Here is a 13,177-nt window from a genome sequence, read left to right as displayed (position 1 = left end):
GATTCTCTATCATATCCCTAGGATAGTCATAAAAGCTGAGGTACATCTATGTGTACAAATTCCTTCCAGAGAGATACTGGTAAATTGGGGTGAGAGGCCCACAGAAGATTGAATAAGTCAATTTTAATTTTATAATTCCATTTATAGGAGTTAAAATATTCTTGCCTTTATTTCACATCTACTAGATCTCATAATAAAACCAGTATGTAGATCAAATGTATCTTTAAATGCTCTGATACAGGGCAGTCAAAAGGAGAGAGATTACCTAAGCAGATTACACATTTATATTCTCTAAATTAGCAGCAATCCACCAACACTCCATTTTTCTTGGACAATATATCTCAAAAAATTATTTCTACCATGTTTCTGCTCATAAATAACAGTTCTAAAGTATTGTGTGTAAATTGAGGAAACAGTACAGGTGAAAACCCTGCAGTATTTTAATTCTGTGGAAGAGGTCAGCTTCTCACAAATGCCCCCTGTGGAAGCCAGAGAGTCTGCTTGGGCTTTAGTTTCATTCTGAAACGTTTTTGCACAAAGACACTTTACAACGATAGCTAGAAAATCTAAGAAACACTGGTGTTTAACTTCTATAACTGTAATAAATAAGTGCGTGAATTTTACATGCTTCTTCAAATATATCTGTACTGTTTAGACTTGCTGATTCAGTGCTTTAGCATCAGATTCCAGAGCAGAAACCAACAAAATATATACATATTAAGAATGTATGCAGATGAATGCTCTTTACTTCTAGTGTGATATGTATCTTCTTTCTAGATCAGCACCCTAGTATTCCAACCATTTTTACATTCTTTCTTAAAATTTATTTTATATATATATATACACACACACACATATATTCAAGCCACATACAATATCTTCAGTTCATTTTGATTTTGTTAATTATTGATGTCTATAAACACTCACAAATGTTATCTACTCTTTATTCCTTCCTTTTTCTTTACTTCTTTCTCTCTCTCTCTCTTTCTCCATTTGTGTCCCAAACATTAGGTAAGTGCTTTGGATAATACAGATGGAATGCAGAATCCTTGGGCAAAGATTGCTCACAATCTCATACTGTAGCCATGATTTCACAAGCAAGATGATATTAAATAGAATGACTAAAGAAAATAGTTGTCTGTGAACTATGAAAAGGAACATATTGCACCCTGCTTATTTAACTTATACACAGAGTACATCATGAGAAACATTGGGCTAGAATACACACAAGCTGGAATCAAGATTACTGGGAGAAGTATAAATAATCTCAGATACTCAGATGACACCACCCTTATGGCAGAAAGTGAAGAGGAACTAAAAAGCTTCTTGATGAAAGTGAAAGAGGAGAGTGAAAAAGCTGGCTTAAAGCTCAACATTCAGAAAACTAAGATCATGGCATCTGGTCCCATCACTTCATGGGAAAGAGATGGGGAGACAGTGGAAACAGTGGCTTACTTTACTTTTTTGGGCTCCAAAATCACTGCATATGGTGATTGCAGCCATGAAATTAAAAGATGCTTACTCCTTGGAAGGAAAGTTATGACCAACCTAGACAGCATATTAAAAAGCAGAGACATTACTTTGTCAACAAAAGTCTGTCTAGTCAAGGCTATGGTTTTTCCAGTGGTCATGTATAGATGTGAAAGTTGGACTATAAAGAAAGCTGAGTGCAGAAGAATTGATGCTTTTGAACTCTGGTGTTGGAGAAGACTCTTGAGAGTCCCTTGGACTGCAAGGAGATCCAACCAGTCCATCCTAAAGGAGATCAGTCCTGGGTGATCATTGGGAGGACTGATGTTGAAGCTGAAACTCCAATACTTTGGCCACCTGATGCGAAGAGCTGACTCATTGGAAAAGACCCTGATGCTGGGAAAGATTGAGGACAGGAGGAGAAGGGGATGACAAATGAGATGGTTGGATGGCATCACTGACTCAATGGACATGAGTTTGGGTAAACTCTGGGAGTTGCTGATGGACATGGCGGCCTGGCATGCTGTGGTTCATGGGGTCTCAAAGAGTTGGACATGACTGAGCAACTGAACTGAACTAACTGATGTGTGTAGTCACATGTACAGATATATAATATAAATATTTAAAAATAGTTTATTTTTCAATTTTTATAAGGCCTCCTTTATATCTTTGTTCTGCAAACTATAAATTAGAGGGTTTAACAAAAGAATCACAAGGGTGTAAAACAATGAGGTCATTTTGTCTTGATCTAGAGAATAGGAAGAACTTGGTCGGAAATTCATGAAGAGTAGAGTTCCCTGGGAAATGACCATTGCAGTTACGTGGACAGTGCAGGTGGAGAAAGCTTTGAACCTCCCCTCAGCAGAGTGGATCTTCAAGACTGAAAGGATGATATAACAAAAAAAGACAAGAACTCCTGAAATTGTACTCAGCTCAATGAAACAGAAAACAATAAACACCACCAGCTCACTGACCTGTATATCAAAGCAGGAAAGGAGGAAAAGTGGAGGTAAATAACAGAAGAAATGGCTAATCACATTTGACCCACAGAAACACAAGCAGAATGCTAATGTTGTGTGGATCAAGGCATCTGTCATTCCAACCAGGTAAACCCCAGCCATGAGCAGGGAGCACACCCCACTGGACATGCTGACTGCATAGAGCAAGGGGCTGCTGATGGCCTTGTACCAGTCATAGGCCATCACTGCCAGCAGGAGACACTCAGAATCTGCAAAGATACAGAAAACCAAGAATTGCAGAGCACAGCCACAGAAAGAGATTGATTTAATCTTGGCAAATAGGTCCACCAGCATCTTTGGGCCAGTGGTTGTGGAATAGAAGAAGTCACAGAAGGAGAAGTGGCTGAGGAAAAAGTACATGGGTGTGTGCAGCTGGAGATCCATCCTAATCAGGGTTATCATTCCAAGTTTTGACAGAAGATTGATGAGATAAGCAAGGAGAAACATGGTAAATAGGATCACTTTGTTCTCAGTGTTATCAATAATTCCCAAGAAAATGAACTTAGTAAAGGAGGAGCAATTCTCTCTACTCAGTCTTCTTTGTTCTTTTCTAAGGTTTTAGCAAGTGATCAAGAAAATGACACATGGATGTGTAACACTTCTGCACATCTGCAAAACATCATTAGATGGAGCATGATTTTTTTTCTATAATTATATTTTTATATTTAGAAAATAATTCATGTCTTGTATATGTACTCTTGAAGAGGGACAGCTGTAAATAAGCAGTAATAAAATTGTCTGGAATTGAGCTTTGAGAAATAGTGATGTAAATTTAGATGCCATTCATGAGGTATGCTACTTTCTACAAGCTCTTCTCTGAGCATTATTTTCATTATTTCAGTGGGTAGATATCGATAAATTTCACTCTCCAAAGCAAAGACATTACTTTGCCAACAAAGGCCCTTCTAGTCAAGGCTATGGTTTTTCCAGTGGTCATGTATGGATGTGAGAGTTTGACTGTTAAGAAAACTGAGCCCCGAAGAATTGATGCTTTTGAAATGTGGTGTTGGAGGAGACTCTTGAGAGTCCCTTGGACTGCAAGGAGATCCAACCAGTCCATTCTAAAGGAGATAAGTCCTGGGTGTTCATTGGAAGAACTGATGTTGAAGCTGAAACTCCAATACTTTGACCACCTCATGCAAAGTGTTGACTCATTGGAAAAGACCGTGATGTTGGGAGGGATCGGGGGCAGAGGGAGAAGGGGATGACAGAGGATGAGATGGCTGGATGGCATCACTGACTCAATGGATATGAGTTTGGGTAAACTCCGGGAGTTGGTGATGGACAGGGAGGCCTGGCGTGCTGCAATTCATGGGGTAACAAAGAGTTGGACACGACTGAGCGACTGCACTGAACTGAACTGATCTGAACTATCTCTTCAGAATAATATGTAAGGACACCAGTGTTAGAGAAGACAGGTTTAAGACATGAGACTAAGCATTTTCTATGCTTGAAAATATTCACTTGAGTATAAAAAAATGATTAGAAAAAATAACTACGAAATTTATGTTTCTCAAAAACACGTCATCAATTTAAGAGTCTCTAACTTAGTTTCAGAAACAACGAGCATGACATTGACTAGCATTAACAAAAAAAAAATTATGGTACAGATTTTAGTTTAGGTTGTGTTTATTGTTTGGAGATACATGAAATAAGTATTATTTACCTTTTTTCTAGAAATTTGTAATTGCTTTCCCATGATGCTCTTTATCTCTTTTTGTAGCGGTTGTAGTCAAGGGATGAATCTATTGACCAGTGGACAAAAAATGTTAAAAGGAAGTAAAAGCAACAGAATCTACCACATACATTTGAATCACTTTAGATTTTAAACTGCCTTTAATTTAATAAAATGTAAATGAAAAGACTGACAATAGATACTTCTAAAATACAGACTTCTATCTATATTATATGTATGTATTTATGTGTGTGAATGTGTATATATATATTTAATGTATCTGAGAATAGAATGTAAGTAATAGGCTTTTTCCTTAGACCTAAGTAAACAGGGTATATGGTTCACATGGAGATGAATTTGTACATGTTTTTATTTTTACTGTGGTACATACACTATTTTTTCAATAAAACAATATATACCTTAAATTGTTTTTTAATACTTAACAAATGATAAAAAGAGTAAAGTCTTACCCATGAACCAAGAGCAAAATGAAATAAATTAAAAGTAGGTATGTGTGGAATTAATAAGTTCAGACTCATTCAATTCTGAGAGGAAAATATTACTAGCCGTTAAATGCAGATTTTGGAGAATAGGAAGGCATAAAATATTTCACTTACTAAGCTGTGTTTTTCTCAAAATGTTAAGTATTTTCTCCTATATTCTTTAAGTTAGGATCTAGAAACCTACCTGAGATGAGCAGGGCTTGAGTAGCTGCACAACAACCAGCGAGTGTTAGTCACTCAGTCGTGTCCAGCTCTTTGTGACCCCATGGGACCCTCCCTGGCTCCTCTGTCCACGGAATTCTCCAGTCAAGAATACTGGAGCAGGCTGCCATTCCCTTCCCCATCCAGGGATCAAACCTGGGTCTCTTGCTTTACCATCTGAGCCACCAGGGAAAAACAGCAGGCAGAAGGCCTTTCATTCTACCAGGTACATTGAGATGTAAATCCCGGTGCTACTGCTGTTAGGCTTTGATGTTACATAAACACTTCATTAATTGTATTTCTGCTTCTCTATATTCCCTTGAGAATTCAGAAACAACTTAGCACCAGCTGAGCTTTTGTGCTTCACTGTTGTTACCAAATTGCCCTGTGTTAGGAAGAAAACTACAAATTGTAAGACTGCTTGACAGTTACCCTGAAACTATTTTCTCCTTCTCTAGTAAAACAGGAAACTTAAGGAAACTCAAAAAAAATCCCTCCCTCCATCACTTCTAACTTCTTTACATTATTCATGGTGTTTTTGAAACATTCTCCTTCATACCTCATTTAGGAGTATAACTACACTCCAATTGTATTTTCTTTTATATTGAAATATAATACTTATATTACATGTGTCATAAAATTCACCCTTTTAATGTATATAGGTTTTTGTTTTTAGTTTTATCGTGTTTTCAAGGTTTTTCAGTCATCACTACTATCTACCTCCAGAATATTTTCATCAGTTCAATAAGAAATCCAAACCTATTAGATCTCATTCCCTGTCCCTGCTGACCTCAGCCCTGGCAACCACTAATCTATATTCTGACTCCGTGTGGTTTCTTATTCTTAGTCTTGCATATAAACAGAATTATGCAATGTGTGTTGTATTTTTTCTTCTCTCAGACTTTTTTTCTTCAGTGGAATGCAGTCAAGGCTCATCCATATTGTTCATGTGTCAGAATCAGGATTCTGTTTCACTGAAGGGCACAATAATATTTCATTGTATGGATATTGCACACTATATTGATCCATTGTTCAATTGGATAAATGTTGGGTTGTTTCTGCTCTTTATCTGTCATGGATAATGATGCTATATTCTTGTCAATACTAACTTTCAAGGCAGCCATCATCACCAAACATTATCTTACTCCTATTATCCAACCACATACCAAAGGATATTTCATTGACTTTATGTCTCCCTCACATTTTCTAAACAGTGCACTTTTTTTTTCTGAGTTATATTAATTTGTTCATGTAAAAATCTCTGTACTAAATTCAAGGCCTCAGAAATTAGAGCAATGCTTATTTTGTATTTTCTAAACTTCATGGCATAAGGATTTGAAAAAATAGTACTTTCTAAATATTTGCCATTAAGTATTAATGACTATTAAGGTAGAAAATAATGTGCTATGCTCAGTTGCTCAATCATGTCCAACTCTTTGCAGCCCCCTTGGACCCCAGTCAGCCAGGTTCCTCTGTCCATGGAATTTTCCCAGCAAGAATACTGAAACTGGGTTGCCATTTCTTCCTCCAGTCGAACTTCCCAACTCAGGGATGGAAACTGTGTCTCTTGCATCTCCTACATTGGCTGGCAGATTCTTTAGCACTGAGTCACCTGGGGAAATAATGTAAAAAATAGCAATAAACCTGTTTTGAAAATTTTTCTACAGATATAGCTTAATTGTACAAAAAAGGTCTTAATGATCTGGATAACCACTATGGTTTCATCACAAACTTAGAGCCAGACATCCTAGAGTGTGAAGTCAAGTGGACCTTGGAAAGGACTACTATGAAAAAAGCTAATGGAGGGGATGAAATTCCAGCTGAATTATTTCAAATTTTAAAAGTGATGCTGCTAAAGTGCTGCACTCAATATGCCAGCAAACTTGGATAACTCACAAGTGGCCACAAGACTGGAAAAGGTCAGATTTCATTCCAACCTGAAAGAATGGCAATGACAAAGAATGCTCAGACTACCATGCAATTGTGCTCATTACACAAGCATGCAAGGAAATGCTCAAAATCTTTTAAGCTAGGCTTCAACAGACATGAACTGAGAATTTCCAGATATACAAGCTGGATTTAGAAAGGGCAGAGGAACCAGAAATCAAATTGACAACATCAGTTGGATCACAGAAAAAGCAAGAGAATTTCAGAAAAATATCTACTTCTGCTTCATTGACTATGCAAAACCCATTGACTGAGTGGATCACAATAAACTGTGGAAAATTCTTAAAGAGATGCAAATACCAGACCATATTACCTTCCTCCTGATAAACCTGTATGCAGTCAAGAAACAACAGTCAGAATCAGACTTGGAACAATGGACTAGTTCAAAACTGGGAAAGGAGTACATCAATGTTGTATAATGTCACCATGTTTATTTAACTTGTATATGCAGAGTACATCATGCAAAATTCCAGACTGGATGAAGCCCAAGCTGGAATTAAGATTACCTTAAGAAATACCAACATCCTCAGATACTCAGATGATATCACCCTAATGGCAGAAATGAAGAGGAACTAAAGAGTCTCTTGATGAAGGTGAAAGGAGAGTGAAAACGATGGCTTAAAACTCAATATTCTAAAACAAAGATTATGGTATCTGGTCCCGTCACTTCATGGCAAATAGATGGGGAAAAAGTGGAAGCAGTGATAGATTTTATTTTTCTTGGGCTCCAAAATCACTATGAACATTAAAATTAAAAAATTCTTGCTCCTTGGAAGGAAAGCTATGACAAACCTAGAAAATATATTAAAAAGCAGAGATATCACTTTGCTGACAAAGATCCAAACAGCTAAAGGTATGGTTTTCCCAGCAGTCATGTAAGGTTGTAAGAGTAGGACCATAAAGAAGGCTGAGGGCTGAAGAATAGATGCTTTCAAATTGTGGTGCTGGAGAAGACTCTTGAGAGTCCCTTCAACAGCAAAGGGATCAAACCAGTCAATCCTGAAATAAATCAACCCTGAATATTCACTGGAAAGACTTATGCTGATGCTGAAGCTCCAATTCTTTGGCCATCTGCTGTGAAGAGCCAACTCACTGGAAAAGACCTTGATGCTAGGAAAGATTGAAGGCAGGAGGAGAAGAGGGCGGCAGTGTATGAGATTGTTGGATGGCATCACCGACTCGATGGACATAAGTTTGAGCAAACTCAGGAAGATAGTGGAGGATAGGAGAGCATGGTGTACTACAACTCACGGGGTCGCAAAGAATCCAACATGACTTGGCAACTAAACAACAATAACAACATTAAAAAGTGAGGGAAATGCTTGAAAATCATGTATCTATATATCTGAAAAAGAATTTGTATCCAAACTTTATGAAAATCTCTCATCAATAATAAAAATAAAATTAATAAAATTTACACTAAGGATTGAATAGATACTCTCACCAAGAATATGTTTAAATAACAAGGTTATGTATAACAGTTTGCTCAGCATCTTTATTTATTAGGGACATGACAGTAAAGTAACAGTGGGTTAAAATTAAAAATGCTGATTAGGCCTAATTTTCCGTTTTATCTGAATTTTCATTTGATATTTAACAGGAACACAGATTATATTCTTATTTGTTTGGGTTATATTTCTATTTATTTATTTTTATTTTGCTTGTTTCCTGCTTTTTCTTGTTTTTTTTTTGTTTGTTTGTTTTTTGTTTTTTTTTTCTGTAAACCTAAGAAACTCATCTAGCAAAATTTCATATCATTAGTACATTTTTAATTTGGGAAAAATGATTCATAGGGACAATTGCTGATACCTTTTTAATGTTTTTGCCATTGCCATTCTTGATGTGATCAACCCAATACTCAAATATCAAATGCATTACTGTAGGGATATTGTTAAGAAAAAGCTCAAACCACATAACTAATTGCTAATAATTTTCCACTGGTTAAAATCAAGAAACTGATGCACATATGTAACAAAAGAATTTCAATATCATTATTAACCTCTCTGGCACACATTTGCTGTATGTAGAATTGTCCTTGATTACCGAACTCTGTTTCTATTCAAATTAATTTTCCTTCAGGTACTTCCTGATCTTCTGGGATTCAAAAATCCCTTAAGTTGCATTGTATTCAACCAGAACCTGACTTTCACTTTGTAACAGCTCCTCAAGACCATGTAGACTATCATGCCTTCAATCTTTTCCCACCTAGCCATTTAAAATTGGGTAGCTACATTACAATTGCAAGTTGGATAAACTAAAGTATCTCCCAAAGGGATCTGTGTCTCATTGAAAACGGAGACCTTAAATAATTGGAAAACATGTACCAAAGAGAAAATGTATTCCTCGGGTACAAAAAAGTGAGGGAAAAAAAAACAACAACAACAATCTATACTTAGGGTTTCTTTAGTGCCCCTGGTGACAGTAAAATTGTGTGTAGGTAAATGTCTGTACAGATGATTACTTTTTCAGGACACAGTTGTATGTTCCTCAAACTTGGAGTATTGAGATGCAGAGTTCACTGCATGATAGGAAACCAAAGTTCATTATGTCCCCTGTTGGTGGGAGAAAGACTAGGAGAGCTCTGTGAATGGATACAGACTGTGCTGTTGTACAAACAGATCAACTCTTCCAGTGACACAAAGATTGATTATGCGCTGAGATACTCTATGAAATAGTGCACTATGTCGATTTCACAAATATATTAACACTTATTTTGCACAAGACCTGTTAGATTAAAAAAAGTAAAATTCAGCAATTTTAAGTGGACATAGTTTATGGAAATTTTTAAGAGTATGATACACATAAAGAAAACATCCTTATGTAAAAGTATACTACAAGGAAATTTTCAATAATGAAAAGATGCTAATCCCAGGACACAAAATACAAAACATGTCTAGTGTCTCAGAAACTGAGACATGCCTAGTGACTCAGAAAGTGTCTCAGTCACCCCACATCTATCACAAATTGATATCCAATATGATATCTTGGGCTTCCCTGATGGCTCAGTGGTAAAGAATCCACCTGCAAATCATGGCTTCTATCCCTGGGACAGGAAGATCACCTGGAATAGGAAATGGTAATCCATTCCAGTATTCTTGCTTAAGAAATGCCATGGACAGAGAAGCCTGGTGGGTCTATGGGGTTACAAAAGAGTTGGACAAGACTTAGTAACTAAACAACCACCACCGCAATGATATTTTAGTTTTAATATTTTTGAGTAATATAGTAGCATAATCATATAGGTTTTATATTTTCATTTCTGACTTCTTTCACTCAATATTATTTTTGTGAAATTTCCCTACACTTTTGTATGTCAAGGCAATTCATTCATCCTCATCATTGTGTAGTTTTCCTAAGTATAAGCTTACCATATAGTAATTAATTTAATAAAGAGCATGTGTCAGTATACTTGACCTATAAATTTTCACTGGAAGTGAACATATCATCTATTTATATATTACTCATATATTGCATCCATGGTTCAGGGAAAGCCTGAGGGTTGTGACAAAGTTTATGAACTATGAACCCTAAAATATACATTATTTAAAATTACTTAAAATTTTGTCAGGTCTTTACTAATATGTTGAAAAAATTGAGTTATTTTAGTTCTAGATTATTACAAATAATGCAGTGAAGAATATTTTTGTGTACATCTTTTGGTGGTCATATTTGCTCATTTATTTTGGGTATCATTCAAAGAAGGCATTTTTGAGTCATATGACATGTATATGTCCAGCTATATTAGACACAGTTTAGAATCCCCCTGCGATGCAGGAGACCTGAGTTTGATTCCTGGGTTGGGAAAATCCCCCTGGAGAAGGGAACGGCTACCCACTCTTGTATTCTGGCCTGGAGAATCCCATGGACTGTATATCCATGGGGTCACAAAGAGTTGGACACGACTGAGTGACTTTCACTTCACTTCGGGATTTTACAAAGGGTAGCAACAATTCTTATTCTACTGCTGATGTGTAAAAGTCATGGTTGTTCCACATCCTCACCAACAGTTGCTAGTTTAATTTTTTGCATCTTGCCGTTTTTTAGATTGACTGATTTGATCAATCTGATAAAATCAATCAACCATAAGGAAATCAACCCTGAATATTCACTGGAAGAACTGGTGCTGAAGCTGAAGCTCCAATACTTTGGCCACCTGATGCGAAGAGAAGACTCATTTGAAAAGACCCTGATGCTGGGAAAGATTGAGGCCAAGAGGAGAAGAGGGTGACAGACGATGAGATGGTTGGATGGCATCACTGACTCAATAGATATGAGCTTGAGCAAACTCTGGGAGATAGTGATGGACAGGGGAGCGTGGTACTGCAGTTCATGGGGTCACAAAGACTCAGACATGACTTAGCGACTGAACAACAAAATATTCTTTAGATTAGTCCTTATACTGTGTTTATTTACTGTTAGCTTTTTATTTAGGTTTTACTTACTGGAGAGATAATAAATTTGGATATCCACTTCTTTGAGGAGTCTATGAGAGTCTGAATTTGAATAATAGGTGACACAAGAGCCTTAATTAAAAGCCTTTGCCTTCCTGAAACTCATACTATCCAAAGCTTCATGTCACCACTGTTGCAGGTTTATACAGCCTACATTAATAGTATATATATTTTTTCCTTTAAAGATGAAATGACTCCTTTTTTAAAATATTTTCCAAATTTCTAGTGCTTTTCAATAGTGGGGAAGGATTTAAACAGCGGTAGAGTCATATTTTATAAACAAAGGGTGTATCAGCTGGAGAGGACATTACAAGTAATCTGGTTGAAGTCCTTTTTTACACAGCGGGCTCAGTGGTATTGAAAAGTTTTGTTTTAAAGTTAGAGTAACATTGCTAAGTGGATCATCAGTTCAGTACATTCGCTCAGTTGTGTCTGACTCTTTGCGACCCCATGGACTGCAGCACGCCAGGCTTCCTTGTCCATCACAAACTCCCTAAGTCCACTCAAACTCATGTCCATTGAATTGGTGATGCCATCCAGCCATCTCATCCTCTGCTGTCCCCTTCTCCTGCTGCCTTCAATCTTTCCCAGCATCAGGGTCTTTCCAAATGAGTCAGCTCTTCAGATCAGGTGGCCAAAGTATTGGAGCTTCAGCCTCAACATCAGTCCTTCCAATGAATATTCAGGACTAATTTCCTTTAGGATGGACTGGTTGGATCTCCTTGCAGTCCAAGAGACTCTCAAGAGTCTTCTGCAACACCACAGTTCAAAAGCATCAATTCTTTGGTGCTAAGCTTTCTTTATAGTCCAACTCGCATATCCATACATGACCACTGGAAAAACCACAGCTTTGACTAGACCGGCCTTTGTTGGCAAAGTAATGTCTCTCCTTTTTAATATGCTGTCTAGGTTGGTCATAACTTTCCTTCCAAGGAGTAAGCGTCTTTCAATTTCATGGCTGCAGTCACCATCTGCAGTGATTTTGGAGCCCCCCAAAAATAAAGTAAGCCGCTGTTTCCACTGTTTCCCTATCTATTTGCCATGAAGTGATGGGACTGAATGGGCCATGATCTTAGTTTTCTGAATGTTGAGTTTTAGACAACTTTTTCACTGTCCTCTTTCACTTTCATCAAGAGGCTCTTTAGTTCTTCTTCACTTTCTGCCATAAGGGTGGTGTCGTCTGCATATCTGAGGTTATTGATATTAATAAATATTGATATGATAAATATTGGTAAATGGCTCATAGCACAATTCAAAAGAAAAAGATATCCAGGGAGGTGAAAAGTTGCAGATTCTGTCTTTAACATAAAACTTTGTGCTTATTAAATTGTTGAACATTCATATCACTATTTTTTTACAAATATAGTTATACACCCAATGACCCATATGTATCTCTCTATTTTCTACATTGGACATATACTCAAATCTACCATTTGATTGCTATGTCATATTTGTACTTAAGTATTTCAGTGGCAGAGGCTTCTCTGATGTCTCAGAAGATAAAGAATCCACCTGCAATGCGGAGGTCTCCTGGAGGAGGAAATGGCATGTCACTCCAGTATTCTTGCCTAGAGAATTCCATGGATAGAAAAGCCTGGCAGGCTCCATGGGGTCACAGAGAGTCAAACACGACTGAGCAACTAAGCACACACACACATTTCAGGGGCGGGGATGAAGGGATCAAGATACAGGAGCTTGACTGTAGTATTCATCCACTAACGGGGTTCCCAGGGGCACCGTGGTAAAGAATATGTCCGCCGACGCAGGAGACACAGGTTCAACCCCCACGTGTGGTTGGAGGAGAAAATGGCAACCCACTCCAGTATTCTTACCAGGAAAGTTCCATGAACAGATGAGCCTGGCAGGATATAGTTCATGGTGCCAAAAGAGTCGGACACAACTGAGTGACTG

The 13,177-nt window shown here is 37.3% G+C and overlaps 1 protein-coding gene across 1 annotated transcript; it reads right to left on the bottom strand.

Annotated features, from left to right (window-relative positions):
* Positions 1 to 2,117: 2,117 nt before the first annotated feature.
* On the bottom strand, positions 2,118 to 10,289 carry LOC122427599 (olfactory receptor 5W2-like). The gene is made up of 2 exons (XM_043447182.1): positions 10,277 to 10,289; positions 2,118 to 3,034 (listed from the first exon to the last, which is right to left on the bottom strand). The coding sequence occupies exons 1-2, from the start codon at positions 10,287 to 10,289 to the stop codon at positions 2,118 to 2,120; spliced, it is 930 nt and encodes a 309-aa protein (XP_043303117.1).
* Positions 10,290 to 13,177: the final 2,888 nt, after the last annotated feature.

Source organism: Cervus canadensis, chromosome 25 (genome assembly GCF_019320065.1).
Source record: "Cervus canadensis isolate Bull #8, Minnesota chromosome 25, ASM1932006v1, whole genome shotgun sequence".
NCBI lineage: Eukaryota > Metazoa > Chordata > Mammalia > Artiodactyla > Cervidae > Cervus > Cervus canadensis.
The sequence above is the reverse complement of the archived record's forward strand: the minus strand, read 5'-3'. Positions and strand labels throughout refer to the sequence as shown.